The sequence below is a fragment of the Procambarus clarkii genome, chromosome 17 (assembly GCF_040958095.1).
Source record: "Procambarus clarkii isolate CNS0578487 chromosome 17, FALCON_Pclarkii_2.0, whole genome shotgun sequence".
In the NCBI taxonomy this organism is placed as follows: Eukaryota; Metazoa; Arthropoda; class Malacostraca; order Decapoda; family Cambaridae; genus Procambarus; species Procambarus clarkii.
Window position 1 is genome coordinate 35,894,683 of NC_091166.1, and position 20,000 is coordinate 35,914,682.

Here is a 20,000-nt window from a genome sequence, read left to right on the forward strand (position 1 = left end):
TCTATGATTCCCGTGTTACAACTTGAAATAAAGTTGTTTCATCTCGTTGTTATAACGTTTTTATGACGGACTAGCTGTACCCAGCCACGCGTTGCTGTGGCTCAGCAACCCTCTCCTCTTCCCTCGTCCTTCCCACCATTCCTCCGTCCCTTGTCCCCTCGTCCTCCCCACCATCCCTCATCCCCTTGTCAAAAACGAAAAAAAAACAATGAAAAAATATAACAAAATAAACTATACTCATGAAGTCAACGGTATGGTTAACAACACAGCTCAGTTCCAATGCAATGTCACAAAAATAATTAAATCAAAATGAAAATAAATAGAAATCTATGAAAATTCAATTTATCAATGCTATCGAAAGCATTGAATCGTAACATAATTGGTATAGCATGTGTTGCTTTTACGTGCAACAGATGGCGTTGTTTTTCCAAAAAAAGCATGTTATTACCTGTCACATATGTGGCATCTATATAGTAGATATATAAAAACACACGCATTTTCAAATGGAACGTTGTGTCAAAATTTCAAAGCAATCGGTGAAGAACTTTCGTAGATTACAGTGTGTGTTGCTTTTATGTGCAACAAATGGTTCTCTTAGAAAAAAAACATGTTTTTACCTATCACAGACGTGACATCTATTTAGTAGGTATATAAAAACACTCTTGTATGCGAATGGAACGTTGTGTCAAAGTTTCAAAGTAATCTGTGAAGAATTTTCGGAGATTAGCGATTTTGAACAAACGAACATTTACATTTTTTTATTTATATAGATTAGAAGGTTGTTACAACTTGCTATATTGGTTGGTACAGTTGTTAAGTGCTAAAACTTGTTCGAAAGTTGTAAGAACATCATACTTTCGTCGTGTGTTTGGCGGGATGTACTGGGTACGTCAGCAGGTAGGCAGGGCCTGTGGGCCTGCGGGCTGCTACAAGCAACAGCCTGGTGGACCAAACTCTCACACGTCAAGCCTGACCTCGGGCCGGGCTTGGGGAGTAGAAGACCTCCCAGAACCCCATCAAGCAGGTAGCAAGCAGGTCAGGGATGAGACAGGGTGTACTGGGGAGTGTCAGTGAGGGAGGAGAGGCAGGCTGATAGTTCCTCAGTAGGGGAGGAGAGGCAGGCATCCAGTACACCTCTGCACCTGGGGTCAAAGGTCATCACAGGAAGCTGGAAGACTCCGGGGGAATTAACCTTGACCTAAAGAAGCTCAACCCCAGCTCTCCCACGCCCTGGATGTGGGGGGAGAATGATGCTATAATGGGGGGGACACCCACAACCGCTTGAACTGTTGCCGGTGTGTACTGGTGCAGGTGTGTACTGGTGCAGGTGTGTACTGGTGCAGATGCTTCACAGACACATTTGTAACCTTGTGTCTGTGAAGCTTCCAACCTCGTAAACACTTTAATAAATGTAATCGAGGCCGCCATGACTGAGGGAAGATATAGAGGTTTCGTCAGTGGTGGCGTAAATGGTTGATTAATCCTGCCCTTGGGTTGGCTAGTCCCTGCAGCGCCTGTAATCCCTGTGACCGGTTTACCAAAGCGTCAAGCCATTACGACTATATAGCACTGGGTAGAAGTCAGGATAAGGATTTGGGATGGGACGAGGGGAAAGGAATGATGCCCAACCACTTGTGGACGGTCGGGGATTGAACGCCGACCTGCAGGAAGCGAGCATAATATCGCACAGAGTGATCCTGAACCTTCTTATCAGGGAAGCACTCCCCCCCCAAAATGAACCTGTACTGCTGATTCTTATCTCATACAAATGAGTGTGAGATTCTAAACTCACTCGAATCAGCAATCTAAACTGATTGCTGATTCTAAACTAACAAACACTTTTATTACAATTATATTTATTTTGTGCTAAATGATTCGTTTTTTTTATGTTTTGTTTGATTGTTCTATGTACTTGTTGCAGCGGTTGTCTTGGTGGAAGGTTATCTTGAGATGATTTCGGGGCTTTAGTGTCCCCGCGGCCCGGTCCTCGACCAGGCCTCCACCCCCAGGAAGCAGCCCGTGACAGCTGACCAACACCCAGGTACCTAATTTACTGCTAGGTAACAGGGGCATAGGGTGAAAGAAACTCTGCCCATTGTTTCTCGCCGGCGCCTGGGATCGAACCCAGGACCACAGGATCACAAGTCCCGCGTGCTGTCCGCTCGGCCGACCGACTCCCATACTGGAGGTTAGTGGAACTCCGATTGAAAAGTTCTGCCTCAGGCAATATTGGAATTGTTAGAACAACTTTTGTCTGGAATTATGTAAGAACCTGAGGGCCAGATTCAGGAAGCAGTTACGCTAGCACGTACGAACCTCAGGGCCAGATTCAGGAAGCAGTTACGCTAGCACGTACGAACCTGAGGGCCAGATTCAGGAAGCAGTTATGCAAGCACGTACGAACCTGAGGGCCAGATTCAGGAAGCAGTTACGCTAGCACGTACGAACCTGAGGGCCAGATTCAGGAAGCAGTTACGTTAGCACGTACGAACCTGAGGACCAGATTCAGGAAGCAGTTACGCAAGCACGTACGAACCTGGGGCCAGATTCATGAAGCAGTTACGCAAGCACGTACGAACCTGGGGCCAGATTCATGAAGCAGTTACGCAAGCACGTAAGAACCTGAGGGCCAGATTCAGGAAGCAGTTACGCTAGCACGTACGAACCTGAGGGCCAGATTCAGGAAGCAGTTACGCAAGCACGTACGAACCTGGGGCCAGATTCATAAAGCAGTTACGCAAGCACTTACGAATCTGGGGCCAGATTCAGGAAGCAGTTACGCTAGCACGTACGAACCTGAGGGCCAGATTCAGGAAGCAGTTACGCAAGCACGTACGAACCTGGGGCCAGATTCAGGAAGTAGTTACGCAAGCATGTACGAATCTGGGGCCAGATTCAGGAAGCAGTTACGCAAGCACGTACGAACCTGGGGCCAAATTCATGAAGCAGTTACGCAAGCACGTACGAACCTGGGGCCAGATTCAGGAAGCAGTTACGCAAGCACGTACGAACCTGGGGCCAGATTCAGGAAGCAGTTACGCTAGCACGTACGAACCTGAGGGCCAGATTCAGGAAACAGTTACACAAGCACGTACGAACCTGGGGCCAGATTCAGGAAGCAGTTACGCAAGCACGTACGAACCTGGGGCCAGATTCATGAAGCAGTTACGCAAGCACGTACGAACCTGGGACCAGATTCATGAAGCAGTTACGCAAGCACTTACGAACCTGTACAACTTTTCTCAATCTTTGGCGGCTTTGTTTACAATTATTAAACAGTTAATGAGCTCCGAAGCACCAGGAGGCTGTTTATAACAATAGCAACAGTTGATTGGCAAGTTTTCATGCTTGTAAACTGTTTAATAAATGTAACCAAAGCCGTCAAAGATTGAGGAAAGATGTACACGTTCGTAAGTACTCGCGTAACTGCTTCGTGAATTTGGCCCCCTGCTCCTTCTGCCCCCTCCCCCCCCCCTTTCACCACAGCATTTGTACTGCCCACGTGTGTGTGCAAAGGAGGTTTACCTGTGCTAGATTTCGAGAGTTATTTTTTTGTATTGGCCCTGCTCGGCCTGGGTCCTGGCTTACTTGGTTCTTACCTGTTCAATGAGGCTGTTTGTGCTCGGAGCCCACATGTACAGGTAGCCATAACAACCAGTCATTATTGTAATGACTTTAGACGTTGTTGAGAAAAAGTTTCAAATTCTAATTCAAACTGCCAGGCCAGCCAATCCGAGCGCTCACTTAATGCGTCATATCTCTTACGCAGTTAACTAAACCGTTGATGATGCGACGCATTGATGAACATTAAAGCACCGGAATATTGACGCTTTACATGCGTCAACCTCGATGGGTTAGATGGGTTGCTTGGGTTGGTTCATTTCTGGTTAGCCAAAACGATTGTAATGTTTACGGAGTGACAAATCGAGAGAGCGGGCCCATAGGCCTAACCAATGCGTTTCCAAAAAAGTCTACGTTAAGACTTGGCAGCGAGAGCAGACAATTCAAGACCTGCCACAAATCTTAAAGTAGGAGGCCTGGTCGAGGACCGGGCCGCGGGGTCGCTAAGCCCCGAAATCACCTCAAGGTAACCTCAAGGAAAGCAACCCATAGTTAAGATATGGCTTAATTTGAACTAATACGTCTGTTTTCTAACGGATTGGTCAATCCCGTTAACAAATGCGACGGATTAGGTGAGCGGGGGCGGGTTGTGGTGTGGGGGGGGGGGGGCACGAGGCTGTGACGTATGTGCCACAACTGGTGCCAGGTGGCACCGTGAACTCTAGGGGTTAACGAGGCACTCTGCTTGTTCCATTGTTGAGCGCCTCGACCCCCTCCCTGACAATGGCCACAGCTCGCGACCTTCCTCCCCCCCCCCCCCCCCCTCGTGATCCCACACCCCCAGTGCTGCTGTGGGAATGGTGTCACCCCTCCCTGTGGCCTGCCTCTTAAACACCTCTCTCTCGCTATCTCGCTCTCGCTCTCTCTCTCTCTCTCTCTCTCTCTCTCTCTCTCTCTCTCTCTCTCTCTCTCTCTCTCTCTCTCTCTCTCTCTCTCTCTCTCTCTCTCTCTCTCTCTCTCTCTCTCTCGCTCTCTCTCTCTCTCTCTCTCTCTCTCTCTCTCTCTCTCTCTCTCTCTCTCTATCTCGCTCTCTCTCTCTCTCTCTCTCTCTCTCTCTCTCTCTCTCTCTCTCTCTCTCTCTCTCTCTCTCTCTCTCTCTCTCTCTCTCTATCTCGCTCTCTCTCTCTCTCGCTCTCGCTCTCGCTCTCTCTCTCTCTCTCTCTCTCTCTCTCTCTCTCTCTCTCTCTCTCTCTCTCTCTCTCTCTCTCTCTCTCTCTCTCTCTCTCTCTCTCTCTCTCTCTCTCTCTCTATCTCGCTCTCTCTCTCTCTCTCGCTCTCGCGCTCTCTCTCTCTCTCTCTCTCTCTCTCTCTCTCTCTCTCTCTCTCTCTCTCTCTCTCTCGCTCTCGCTCTCGCTCTCTCTCTCTCTCTCTCTCTCTCTCTCTCTCTCTCTCTCTCTCTCTCTCTCTCTCTCTCTCTCTCTCTCTCTATCTCGCTCTCTCTCTCTCTCGCTCTCGCTCTCGCTCTCTCTCTCTCTCTCTCTCTCTCTCTCTCTCTCTCTCTCTCTCTCTCTCTCTCTCTCTCTCTCTCTCTCTCTCTCTCTCTCTCTCTCTCTCTCTCTCTCTCTCGCTCTCTCTCTCTCTCGCTCTCGCTCTCGCTCTCGCTCTCTCTCTCTCTCTCTCTCTCTCTCTCTCTCTCTCTCTCTCTCTCTCTCTCTCTCTCTCTCTCTCTCTCTCTCTCTCTCTCTCTCTCTCGCTCTCTCTCTCTCTCTCTCTCTCTCTCTCTCTCTCTCTCTCTCTCTCTCTCTCTCTCTCTCTCTCTCTCTCTCTCTCTCTCTCTCTCTCTCTCTCTCTCTCTCTCTCTCTCTCTCTCTCAACATTGGGATCATTATTGCATAAGCAACCCGTTCTTGAGCCCAGTGCTCATTCAACAGGGAGTCTTTGTTTACAATCTTGTGTAGGCGGAAGTGTCGTCTGGGTGAGCTCTTTCTCCGGTAGGTGGCGGTCTGAGTGGGGAGGTGTGGGCGTATGTGGGTGGGGTGGAGGTGTGGGTGGGTGGAGGTGTGGGCGTATGTGGGTGGGGTGGAGGTGTGGGTGGGTGGAGGTGTGGGTATATGTGGGTGGGGTGGAGGTGTGGGTGGGTGGAGGTGTGGGCGTATGTGGGTGGGTGGAGGTGTGGGCGTATGTGGGTGGGGTGGAGGTGTGGGTGGGTGGAGGTGTGGGTGTATGTGGGTGGGTGGAGGTGTGGGCTTATGTGGGTTCTGCTGTCTACATCTATAATTGACGAAGAGACAACAGAATTCAAGTACACAAACAATTAATCATAAATGCAAAGTAAATCTCTCAGCTGTTTTTATTATATACCAAGAGTACCTGCTTTTGAAACTCAAAGTACTTTTATTTAAAAAAATATATTTATAATGCTGGATTTTGTTGAATTTAGTTAGTAGTGAAGTATATTATCAAGGGAAATATACTCAGAGAGATCTATATCTCGTGCATATACGCACTGTAAGTATACTATAGTCTTGGACTAAAGTATAATTTAGGGTTAAGTTATATTTGTCGTTGGTTAGTAAGCTGTTGTTGTTGTTGTTTAAGATTCGCTACTTGGAACAAAAAGTTCCAAGTAGCACGGGCTATGGTGAGCCCGGCAGGGCCTTAAATAACCCTCGTACGGGTGATAGGCCTAAGACCCCCCACCCCCCCAAAAAAATACATTGAGTTGCCTTGTTATTCGATGCAACCAAAGGAGGCCTGATCAACCGGGCTGTGATGCACACGTGAGGCAGCGGTGTCTAACAGCCTGGTTGACCAGAGCACCAACCAGGAGCTGGCCTGGTCAGAGACCGGGTGAAGGGGGACATTGATTCACGGAACTATCCCTAGATACGTAATTTTGGCACTTACAACACGTATGTATAGGGCGAGTTTAGTCACTGCTGCTCAATAGAGTAGTATGCTAAGCTATTAAAATAGCATGCTAGGCTATTGAAATAGTATGTTAGGCTGTTCAAACAGTATGCTATGCTGTTGAACTAGTATGCTAGGCTGTTGAAATAGTATGCTAGGCTATTGAAACAGTATGCTAGGCTATTGAAATAGTATGTTAGGCTGTTGAAACAGTGTGCTATGCTGTTGAACTAGTATGCTAGGCTGTTGAAATAGTATGCTAGGCTATTGAAACAGTATGCTAGGCTATTGAAATAGTATGTTAGGCTGTTGAAACAGTATGCTATGCTGTTGAACTAGTATGCTAGGCTGTTGAAATAGTATGCTAGGCTATTGAAACAGTATGCTAGGCTGTTGAAACAGTATGCTAGGCTGTTGAAACAGTATGCTAGGCTGTTGAAATAGTATGCTAGGCTGTTGAAATAGTATGCTAGGCTATTGAAACAGTATGCTAGGCTATTAAAATAGCATTCTAGGCTATTGAAACAGTATGCTAGGCTATTAAAATAGCATTCTAGGCTATTGAAATAGTATGCTAGGCTCTGCTAGTACCTATATCAGTACCAGTATACTATTGTTAGACAATTCTAGTTACTGAACATTGATGTTATTCCGGCGAGAGTATATCAACGACAGGACACAGATGGAAGCAGCTCATTTCTACACCAAACAGGTTGTTGGAGTATACTTGAGGATAACAACAAGGGTGACTGCGTTATACTCGTGGTGTATAACACCAGGAGGTGGTGGTGGGTTTCTTGCTCTCCCCTTGTGTATGCTTTGTGTATTATTCAGTAAGGGAGGGGGAAGGGAAAGGGGGGTGGAAGAGACTGGGATGCTTGAGTGATCCCCAGAGACCTGTGAGAGGGGGATGTGGGAGGGATGGGAGGGATGGGGGTAATGGGAAGGTGGGAGGAAGTCTGGGGTACGGTCGTTAGGGTGGGAGGTGCATGGGAGGGGAAGGAAGAGATGGATGCAGGGAGGGAAGGGAGGGAAAAAAAGATGGTATGGCGTTCGAGGATCTTGCTGCAGGAGATAAGATGGCATGAGAAGATGTCGAATAAGGGTGAGAGAGAGAGAGAGAGAGAGAGAGAGAGAGAGAGAGAGAGAGAGAGAGAGAGAGAGAGAGAGAGAGAGAGAGAGAGAGAGAGAGAGAGAGAGAGTATACTCACCTTGTTGTGCTTGCTGGGTTGAGCTCTGGCTCTTTGGTCCCCGTCTCTCGACCGCCAATCAACTGATGTACAGATTCCTGAACCTACTTCTGTGTGTGTGTGTGTGTGTGTGTGTGTGTGTGTGTGTGTGTGTGTGTGTGTGTGTGTGTGTGTGTGTGTGTGTGTGTGTGTGTGTGTGTGTGTGTGTGTGTGTGTGTGTTAGGGAGGAGCGTGTTACGAGAGGATTACCAAGCCATACTCCAGGGTAAGTTGCCCCTTACTGCATTTTCTTGGATTGTCGGAAAGCCTTTGACACAGTACCGCATAAGAGGCTGGTACATAAGCTGGAGAGACAGGCAGGTGTAGCTGGTAAGGTGCTCCAGTGGATAAGGGAGTATCTAAGCAATAGGAAGCAGAGAGTTACGGTGAGGGGTGAGACCTCCGATTGGCGTGAAGTCACCAGTGGAGTCCCACAGGGCTCTGTACTCGGTCCTATCTTGTTTCTGATATATGTAAATGATCTCCCGGAGGGTATAGATTCATTTCTCTCAATGTTTGCGGACGATGCCAAAATTATGAGAAAGATTAAGACAGAGAGGACTGTTTGAGGCTTCAAGAAGACCTAGACAAGCTGAAGGAATGGTCGAACAAATGGTTGTTAGAGTTTAACCCAACCAAATGTAATGTAATGAAGATAGGTGTAGGGAGCAGGAGGCCAGATACAAGGTATCATCTGGGAGAGGAAATTCTTCAGGAGTCAGAGAAGGAAAAAGACTTGGGGGTTGATATCACGCCAGACCTGTCTCCTGCAGCACATATCAAGCGGATAACATCAGCGGCATATGCCAGGCAGGCCAACATACGAACGGCATTCAGAAACTTGTGTAAAACACACACACACACACACACACACACACACACACACACACACACACACACACACACACACACACACACACACACACACACACACACACACACACACGCACATACAGTAATCCAAGAGTCAGTGCTCGATCCTGCAGACACAACTAGGTGAGTACACACACACACACACACATACATCCCCAGGAAGCAGCCCCTAGCAGCTGTCTAACTCCCAGGTACCTATTTAGTGCTAGGTGAACAGGGCGTATCAGGTTAAAGAAACTCCTCCCATTTATCTCTGTCTCTACCGGGAATCGAATCCGGGCCCTTAGGACTACGACCCCCGAGCGCTGTCCACTCAGCTGCGAAGCCCCTAACTACGTCACCGACCTGGCGCAGGATAAGACAGCAAACTCCTGGAACCAGATTCACGAAAGCACTTACGCATGCACTTACGAACGTGTACATCTTTCCTCAATCTTTGACGGCTTTGGTTACATTTATTAAACAGTTTACAAGCATGAAAACTTGCCAATCAACTGTTGTTATTGTTATAAACGGCCTCCTGGTGCTTCGGAGCTCATTAACTGTTTAATAATTGTAAACAAAGCCGCCAAAGATTGGGAAAAGATGGACAGGTTCGTAAGTGCTTGCGTAACTACTTTGTGAATCTGGCCCAGGTTCGTAAGTGCTTGCGTAACTGCTTCGTGAATCTGGCCCGTGAGAGCTGCAGAGTGATATAACTAACATTTAAAAGCGACAGTCGCGGAAATTAACCAAGATACCCGCATCATACTGCGGCAGGGACAATATAATGCCAAAAGATCCTTGTGAAAGGCTGAGGTCCCCAGGTAAGGGGAGTATATTAAGGCTCTGGTACGATACTGTGGTCTAACATGACAACACCTAGAAGGGGGCCTGAGGGCTGAGTGGAGAGCGCTCGGGATTCGTAGTCCTAGGGTTCCGGGTTCGATCCACGGTGGAGGCGGAAACAAATGGGCAGAGTTTTACCCTCATGCCCTGTTCAGCTAGCAGTAAATAGGTACCTGGGAGTTAGACAGCTGCTACGGGCTGCTTCCTGGGGGGGGGTGTAACAAAAAGGAGGCCTGGTCGAGGACCGGGTCGCGGAGACACTAAGCCCCGAAATCATCTCAAGATAACCTCAAGATAACAAGATAACCTAACATACCTCAGACGTAGCATACGTACATTCGTACCTCGTATGTACTGTCCGACACATTGTTAGGCTGCGAGCAGCCACGTCCAACAGCCTGGTTAACCAGTCCAGCAACCAGGAGGCCTGGTCAGGGACCGGGCCGCGGGGTCGCTGAGTCCCGAAATCAAGGCGAGGTAACCCACTACGCGAGAACTGGGAGGCATGATGTGGGGAAAATGCAGATATCATTGAATATGGTGTGAAATACATCATTGTTCCAGAGAGCTGTAGCTATCAACTGTATGACTGTCCGGCGTATGGTGTATGCCCCAAGGACTTGTATTAGATGCAAAAATAGCATTTTTAGATAGAAAAATACACATATTATAGATATATATGGTTTCATGATATTTTCCTGTTGGAATCGCTTATTTAATATTTAATTTAATATCAATTAAAATGAGTTATCTGGGGGTTGTAGTTATTTTATGTACACACAGACTATGTACACAGTATAATGTACACAGTACTATGCGCTGTGTACATAGAGACTATGTACACAGTATTATGCGCTGTGTGCACTCAATTAAGTTATACCCAAACTTGCAAATCAAGTTTCATTGATTTTGAATTGCTTACGAAGGCCGCATTGAGTACGGTCAAGGCCGCATGCGGGCATGACGCCGCTCGCCACCCACCTGTGAACACCTATATGTAAGTGTGTCAGGTGAGATATGATTAATGGGTTTCGTAAATCATTTACCATCACGTATGTTACATATCCCGTGCGCTGCTTTGGAATATATCTCGAGTCTTTTGTCTATTGGAGTTACGGAATTCAATTCAATTTCTTTCTTGATTATGCAACCCATACCCATCCCGTGGGCGGTGGTGGAAAGTGCTACAGAGTTACAGTAGGTGTATTGGGGTCATTGTCTGAGTCATTATTATTGTAAAGTCGTCGACAGGCTTAATTTATTTTTTTTTTAGACTGGTGTTTAGCCTAAACCAAAAAGCCCACTGTGACTTTGTCTGACGTAAGTTGGGAAGTCTGGGTCCAGATAGGTTAGATTTCCGTTCCATGTCGTATTGTAGATGGTTTCTCCTGCCTGAGTGTCTCTGCTGTGTCCCAGGGTAGAGAGAAAGGGAGTGCTGTGTTTATGTCTTATGGTCTCTTAGGAGTAAGGCAGGTCAAGTCCTTCTGGGGAGCCTTATGATACCGGCCAAGGAGAAGGTAACGTGGTATTGGTGGGTGGTAACACGTCCCTATAAAATACTCTACCTTGGAGTCGTTTGAAGGACGGGAGACATCTCCCGTCACGCAGGGTGCAGTCGCACCTCCACAGATCTCCAGTATCAGCTCTTGATACTGGTAATGGCTCAAAAGGGCCACCACTTACGGGCTATTCATGCCCGTGTCACCTTTTGGGTGGCTTAATCTTCATCAGTCGTTTGAAGTCCAATAGCCAAGGAAGTTTTCCTCGAAATAATCCAGAATGGTTACACACAGAGATCACACTAACGTGATGCATCACATGAACAAATCCACAACGGCCGTGACGAGGATTCGAACCTGCGTCCGAGAACATCCCGGACACTGCCTTAATCGACTGAGCTACCTTAATTGACTTAATCGTTGATCCAGAATGGTGTGTGGTCAATGTCTCGAGGCTGCTATTGCGGCTCCGTCGTTGGCCTGGGAAGTTCTGTTCTTGAATATATTTATATTTCCTACTATTTTTCCCCTCTCTTCTCTCTCCCCTGCTCCTCTCTCCTCCCCTCTCTCTCCCCACCTTCTCTCCCCTCTTCCCTCTCGGTTAGGTTACTCAGCTGCCGGTATCTTACCATGATTGCACACACATGCAATTGTTGCGTTGATATCAGTGAACCTTTGTTGCTGTCCTCGTGGAGGTGTTGAACTGATCATAAAAGCGTAAAGGCTTTTATTTGCATACACAGTGATGAAAAAAGTTTCTACTGGGCTTCCGATTTTTGTTAAACATTATTTTGTCGAGATTTTTCAGGCTTTTCGTAATTTTCAATTACAAAAACATCGTTTTAATATAAAATAATTCACCCAATTGTCATGGAAAGTAAAAATCTATTATTTAAGAAGTAAACTTATAAACACTCTGGTGGGTTTTTTCTTCAGTACTTTTGGGGTGGTCAAGGTTATCAATTATACATTTGTATAATTAACCCTTGACCAGGCCGGGAGCCGGTCGGCCGAGCGGACAGTACGCTGGACTTGTGATCCTGTGGCCCCGGGGTCGATCCCGGGCGCCGGAGAGAAACAATGGGCAGAGTTTCTTTCACCCTATGCCCCTGTTACCTAACAGTAAAATAGGTACCTGGGTGTTAGTCAGCTGTCACGGGTTGCTTCTGGAGGTGGAGGCCTGGTCGAGGACCGGGCCTCGGGGACACTAAAGCCCCGAAATCATCTCAAGATAACCTCAAGATCTCAAGATAGGCCTCTGATCAGGCCTCTGACTAGGCCTCCTGGTTGCTGGACTGGTCAACCAGGCTGTTGCGGCTGCTCGCAGTATGCCGTATGAGTCACAGCCTGGTTGATCAGGTATCCTTTGGAGGTGTTCTTCAGTGTCAGGATTGTGAAGAAGTGGATTGACGTAGTGAATGAAGTGGGGGGGGGGGGCCCCTAGAGCTGAATCTCAACCGCAAGAAGTACTTAAGACACATCTTTGATGATTAAGTTAGGTGACGGAGCCATACCCACTGGCAGTCACTGCCACAACGTTGGACTCCTTGTCAACTCATAATTATATTAGCTAATTAGCTAATTATATATAATTAGCTCACCACGAATGTAAATTTCTTTGCTTAGTGATTGGCGTGGTCTTGAACCCGTTTTGCTATAAAAAACGTATGTACATTAAACTATGTAGCTAACTTATCAACACTGTAACTTGCTAAATTAAGTGATTTTTGGGATTCAGTTCCTGAGCCCATTATATGCTGTCTGCAACCTTTCCCAGTATCAGCCATAGGATGAGTATGGGTTCCCACTACCGCCACTCACAGGATGGGTATTGGGTCTATTACCACTCGCAGGAGGGGTATAGGGTCCACTACCACTCACAGGATGGGTATGGGTCCACTACCACTCGCAGAATGGGTATGGGTCCACTACCACTCACAGGATGGGTATGGGGTCCACTACCACCCACAGGATGGGTATGGGGTCCACTACCGCTCACAGGATGAGTATGGACTACATTTTAATGAACTAACCTAACCAAACCTCTTGCCGTAAGTCAAATGTGTACTCAAGTGGAATGTCTTCTTCTTCCCCAGGACCTGGAGATGATCTATGGCTGCCTGCGGGGTATGGAGGCCCTGTGCTGGCTGCGAGAGCCGGCCCTACGTGCCCTCTGCCACACCGTCAGGTACCAGATCCACTATGCCAACGACATCCTCTACTGGTGAGTGTTCATGTAGGAATTCTGTGGAGATTAAACTTTTATTTGAGTTACCTATAGCTTGGCTTCAGGTTTCGTTTTCTCTGAACGTCTGTAGCTTCGTTCTCAGATTATCTGTAATGGGTAACTATAAGATTTCTTTGTTGTGCAAATCGGTTGGCTTTTCGTTACATATTAATCGCCAAGAAAGATTATAATTTTGTACTTCTTAAATAAAATCGCCGTATAAACATAGATCATTAAAGGGAAATAATAGTTACCTATGTACCATTTTTGTTTATGAAACAACGTAAATATAGCCTCTATATTTTATCAATTTTACCATTTTGTTAGTGACGTCCACGCATGCTTCTAAATTATATTTATAGAACCAGTTTTAGTGATATGTGAGCACATAATGGGGTTAGAGCGAGTGTTATTATAAGACTGTGGGCCCCTGTTGTGTGCTGCCATCTATCGACCAAACGGTGAAGGCCAGAGCCCTCTGGGGCCGTCAGGTTCCCCAGTTCGCTAGTAGATGGCGCGGGATGTCTACACGCGATAAATTAACTTTGTGTGCAAGTTAATTTAATTATTAATCGTGTGCTTGTGGACATTTCTTTCAGGAATGAAATAAATAAATAAATTAATATAAGCGAATATTTTGTGTTTTGTGATATTACTGCATGTTTTATCACTTATATGGAAGACTGGTAGGCAGTTTTATTATTATTATTATTATTATTATTATTATTATTATTATTATTATTTTTTTTTTTTACCACAGACGTGGCCAGACATTTACAATGCTAACCAGCATATATACATTTTCTTCTGTCCTCCATGGACAGGGTGAGAGAGCTGTTAAACATATAGTTCAGGGATTTATTGAACCAACTGGTAGGCAGTGCGTGTGTGGGGGGCATGTATGGGTAATTATTTAATTTGACCTGAATTTACCTGAGGGCCACTAATACTAGTGGCCTCGACGAGGGCAGGAAGCTGGCGGCTTGTCATGGGTATGTGTGGGTATATAGAGTGGGTGAGTAGGACTCACCTTATTGTGCTCGCCTAATTGTGCTTGTGGGGATTGAGCTTTGGCTCTTTGGTCCCGCCTCTCAATTGTCAATCAACTAACTGACAGGTTGCTGAGCCAATTAGGCTCCATCATATTTACATTTGAAACTGTGTATGAAATCTATTTGTTAACTACTCTGATATTGGACAAATTCTTTCTAATGGTTCTGTAGCTCGTTTAGGTATCAAGCTTCAAACTGTGTCCCCATGTGCGAGTACCACATGGTTACCTTGCAATGGTTCCAAGGATCAACGTTCCCGCGGCCCGGTCTCTGACCAGACCTGGTTAGGGGTCTGGTTAACCAGGCTGTTGGACGCGGCTGCTCGCAGCCTGACGTATGAGTCACAGCCTGGTTGATCAGGTATCCTTTGGAGGTGTTTGTCGAGTTCTCTCTTGAACACTGTGAGGGGTCGGCCAGTTATGTCCCTTATGTGTAGTGGAAGCGTGTTGAACAGTCTCGGGCCTCTGATCTTGATAGTTCTCTCATGAACACTGTGAGGGGTCGGCCAGTTATGTCCCTTATGTGTAGTGGAAGCGTGTTGAACAGTCTCGGGCCTCTGATGGTGATAGTTCTCTCTTGAACACTGTGAGGGGTCTGCCAGTTATGTCCCTTATGTGTAGTGGAAGCGTGTTGAACAGTCTCGGGCCTCTGGTGGTGATAGTTCTCTCTTGAACACTGTGAGGGGTCGGCTAGTTATGTCCCTTATGTGTAGTGGAAGCGTGTTGAACAGTCTCGGGACTCTGATGGTGATAGTTCTCTCTTGAACACTGTGAGGGGTCGGCCAGTTATGTCCCTTATGTGTAGTGGAAGCGTGTTGAACAGTCTCGGGTCTCTGATGTTGATAGTTCTCTCTCTTGAACACCGTGAGGTGTCGGCCAGTTATGTCCCTTATATGCAATGGAAGCGTGTTGAACAGTCTCAGAACTCTGATGTTGATAGAGTTCTCTCTCAGAGTACCTGTTGCACCTCTGCTTTTCTACGAAGATATTCTGCACATCCTGCCATGTCTTCTCGTCTCATGTGATGTTATTTCTGTGTGCAGGTTTGGAACCAGCCCCTCAATTATTTACCACGTGTAAATTATTATGTATCTCTCCCGCCTGCGCTCTAGAAAATACAGATTTAAAAATTTTAGGGGAGTCATAATAATTTAGATATTTTATTGAATGGATTCAGGCAGCAACAGATCTTTGCCTGCTCTCCAGGTCAGCAATTTCTGCAGCGTTGAATGAGGCTGTTATTGTAATACACTATGGACCCCTAGAGATCACCAATGTCTTAAGAATTACCATCATTGGTGTGCCATCTCTTGTGTGAAAGGTTCTTGTTATCCAGCCTGTCCTTTTTCTTGCAGTTGTGACGGCTACTTTATTGTGTTCTTAAATGGTAAGGTCTTTCGATATGATTACACGCAAATTGTTGACATTGCTCTTTCGTTCTATGGTGTGATTTGACTGCGTTTTATATAGGGTTTCTGTTTTTATATTTTCGTTTTTCCATATCGAAGGAGCTGGGGCTTGTCTTCAATAAACCTCATAATATTTTTTGTGGCCCATTGAACGATCTGATAACCATCAGATTTACTGTGTCCTATATACTGTCAACTCTAATATAAAAAATATAGCATCATCTGCAAAGGAAGGTACAGTACTATAGGTTGTGTCCTTGTCTATGTGCGATGTGAGGATGAGAAAAAGTACTGTAGCAAGCACAGTACCCTGGGGGACTGAGCTCTTCACGGTTGATGGTCCGGATTTTATTTTGTCGACTTTTTCACATTAGGTTCTGTTTGTTAGGAAATTGTAGATCAATCTGCCTGTTTTGCCAGTAATTAATTTTGTGTGCCTTTTGTGCATTATAACAACATGGTTACATATGTGGAAAGGTTTTGCACAATCTGTGTATATTACATCAACGTTTTGCTTGTCTTCCATGGCATCTAAGGTCATGTCATAGTGGTCCAGCAACTGTGAGAGGCAGGAGCGTTCTGTCTTTAGCACTGAGGACCATTGATGTGATGTTAATCCTACATCTTTATAATATTGCCTTTTTCTTTCTCTCTGCTCTCTCTCTGTCTGTCTGTCTCTCTCTCTCTCTCTCTCTCTCTCTCTCTCTCTCTCTCTCTCTCTCTCTCTCTCTCTCTCTCTCTCTCTCTCTCTCTCTCTCTCTCTCTCTCTCTCTCTCTCTGTCTCTCTCTCTCTCTCTCTCTCTCTCTCTCTCTCTCTCTCTCTCTCTCTCTCTCTCTCTCTCTCTCTCTCTCTCTCTCTCTCTCTCTCTCTCTCGTCTCGTGTGTAGTCAATAACACACAACAAAACTATTGTTTGTCGCTGTTAGCATATTCCGCAGTATTTTGCGGTTGGTCGAATCTCACAAACTAAGTTAGGACGCCACCGGCCAGATAATTACAAACCGTTGATTGATTTATCAGCTAAATCCTGTCATTCTCTCCGCTTCAGTGGCCAGAGTGGGGTGTGTGTGTGAGGGGGCATACACGGGGATTGTGAGAGAGGGAGGAGAGTGAGAGCCATACACGGGATGGTGACCTGGCCATACACAGGAGGGTGATTGTGATGTGAGCCGTGCCAGGGAGTGTGTTATCTGACATCGGAAGTACTACTGACTACTGCGCACCTCCACAGCTGTAGGGATGTGTTGCTTCTGTTGGGCTTCCCCGCCACAGCACCTCCACCACAGCATCACCACCACACTGGTGTCCCTAACTATGTAAGGTGATGCAGTTATGCACAAGATTGGGAAGAACAACCAGTAGAACATCTGGAAAGAAATAACTTTGTAACATATCACCAGCCCGGGTTCAGGACTGGCAAATTTTGCCTCATAAGGCCAATAGAATTTTATGACTAGGCGACACAAAATAGAGAAGAGAAGAGAGAGAGAGAGAGAGAGAGAGAGAGAGAGAGAGAGAGAGAGAGAGAGAGAGAGAGAGAGAGAGAGAGAGTTAGTTTAGTTCAGTTCATTTATTATGCACCCCATACCCATCTTGTGGGCGGTAGTGGAAAGGACACATAATGGGCTCAGGGACTGAACACCATAATTCAGAGGAATAAACTCATTCCTCTCAATTTAGCTAAGCAGAGAGAGAGAGCGAACTACATCGTTTTTATTGTCTGAAAACCCTGGCAATCTGGAGACTAATGCGTAAGTTAGAGAAGCAGGGAGGAGTGACAGGAATTAAGTACTCCAGTGGATAAGGGAGTACCTAACCAACAGAAGGCAGCGAGTCACTGTGATTGGTGACATCTCAGAGTAGCGAGATGTCACTAGCGGAGTCCCACAGGGTTCAGTCCTGGGACCTATCCTGTTTTTCATATATTAAACGAGCTTCCAGAAGGAATAAGCTCATTCCTCTCAATTTTTGCAGTTGATGTGAAATTTAAGAGGAGTTTTAAGACATAAAGACAACGAAAGACTACCTGGTGACCTGGACAAACTAAAAGTATGATGTAACAAATGGCTACTAGAGTTTAACTGAAGTGAATGTAAAGTAATGAAGGTAGATGGAGGGCGCCGGAGGCCAGACACAAGATACCAACGGGGAAGTGAAATCTTCCAAGGATAAAGAAAGATCTGGGGGTTGATGACACACTTAACCTGTCTCCTGAAGCCCACATCAAAAGGATATCATCAGCGGCGTATGCGAGGCTGGGTAACATCAGAACTGTCTTTAGAAACTCATTTAAGGAATCATTCAGAACCTTGTATGCCACATATATAAGACCAACCCTGGAGTATGCGGCCCCAGCCTGGAGCCCGTACCTTGTCAAGCACAAGACGAAGCTGGAAAAGGTTCTTCACCACCACCACGAGGCCAGAACTGGCACCACTAGGCCAGCACGCCGCTAGATAAGAGCAATTATGCTAAGCAAACAAAAAATATAATTGAAGGATATATTTTTTTTAGGGGGCGAGCGGTTCCCTGTTTACAGTAATTGAGGAATTAAACTGATGTTGGGTTACGGGAAAACCAGACAGTTTTAGGGATAACAGTTAACATTATGTGAATATTGACTCCGGCCAGGTGGTGCTGGGGATTACTGCCAGGTGGCGCTGGGGATTACTCCCAGGTGGCGCTGGGGATTACTGCCAGGTGGTGCTGGGGATTACTGCCAGGTGGCGCTGGGGATTACTGCCAGGTGGTGCTGGGGATTACTGCCAGGTGGCGCTGGGGATTACTGCCAGGTGGTGCTGGGGATTACTGCCAGGTGGCGCTGGGGATTACTGCCAGGTGGTGCTGGGGATTACTGACAGGTGGTGCTGGGGATTACTGCCAGGTGGTGCTGGGGGATTACTGCCAGGTGGCGCTGGGGATTACTGCCAGGTGGTGCTGGGGATTACTCCAAGGTGGTGCTGGGGGATTTACCAACACTACATCAACAAAACACAAGAGAACGAGAACAAACCATCAATGGCTCCCCTTAACAACCTGTTAATTGTTTATGAGGATGAACAACTTTGTTCATCTTTGAACAACATTGTTCCGGATCTTCCCGTGTTACTGAGGACTTGAGTGTCAAGACAACCTTAAGTTAATGTACCGACGGTGACTGTAGCGTGAGGGAGGGCCTGACGGCTGAGTGCACACCGCTCGACATTCGTAGTCCTGAGGGTCCGGGTTCGATCCCCAGTGGAGGCGGAAACAAACGGGCAGAGTTCCTTTCACCTTGATGCCCCTGTTCACCTAGCAGTAAATAGGTACCTGGGAGTTAGACAGCTGCTACGGGCTGCTTCCTGGGGATGTGTAACAAAAAGGAGGCCTGGTCGAGGACCGGGCCGCGGGGACGCTAAGAAATCATCTCAAGATAACCTCAAGATAACCTCAAGCAGGCGTAATAAAGGAAGATGAGCGAGTAAGTGTCTCGCTGTTCCTTGAGACTCGCTATCCTTACACTGTCGTCCTCGTGAGACAGGTCACGATATAATCCAATTAAACTAAAAGCTCAAGATGGTGCAACAAAACTGCCATTCTCACACTAATACATCCTACATCCCCGAGAGATTCTCCGCCACTCTTTAAATTAATGAACCAAATCACTGTAAGTCATATTTCAGGATGTCTTCTGCTGCCGGGGGTGTACTGGTGCGGTGTAGCCCACTCGGCCACGTGTAATGCTTGGTGTAGAGGAAGTCTTCCTGGCTGTCTCAGATCTGTTCTGGTCAAGAGCTGAGTTCTCCATGTTCTCTCCTCCTGGTGTCTGGCCAAGAGCTGAGTTCTCCATGTTCTCTCCTCCTGGTGTCTGGCCAAGAGCTGAGTTCTCCATGTTCTCTCCTCCTGGTGTCTGGCCAAGAGCTGAGTTCTCCATGTTCTCTCCTCCTGGTGTCTGGCCAAGAGCTGAGTTCTCCATGTTCTCTCCTCCTGGTGTCTGGCCAAGAGCTGAGTTCTCCATGTTCTCTCCTCCTGGTGTCTGGCCAAGAGCTGAGTTCTCCATGTTCTCTCCTCCTGGTGTCTGGCCAAGAGCTGAGTTCTCCATGTTCTCTCCTCCTGGTGTCTGGCCAAGAGCTGAGTTCTCCATGTTCTCTCCTCCTGGTGTCTGGCCAAGAGCTGAGTTCTCCATGTTCTCTCCTCCTGGTGTCTGGTCAAGAGCTGAGTTCTCCATGTTCTCTCCTCCTGGTGTCTGGCCAAGAATTAGAACTCCTGGATCTCCTGCCCTCCTCCTCCTCCCCCCATTCTTGTACCCGGCCAGTGTGAGACGCGCACCCTGATGCCCCATAACACATCAAGGGCATCTGGGTGAAGGAAACTCTGGCCATTTATTTCTGCCTCGGTAAGGAATCGAACCCGGGCCCTTATCCCTACGACTCC

The 20,000-nt window shown here is 46.9% G+C and overlaps 1 protein-coding gene across 1 annotated transcript in view; it reads left to right on the top strand.

Annotated features, from left to right (window-relative positions):
- LOC138365516 (rap guanine nucleotide exchange factor 6-like) overlaps positions 1–20,000 on the top strand; it is a 261,295-nt gene that overhangs the window by 205,004 nt on the left and 36,291 nt on the right. The window contains exon 3 of the mRNA XM_069325845.1: positions 12,997–13,124. Within this exon, the coding sequence (XP_069181946.1) occupies positions 12,997–13,124 (128 nt within the window). The remainder of the gene's footprint in view (positions 1–12,996; positions 13,125–20,000) is intronic.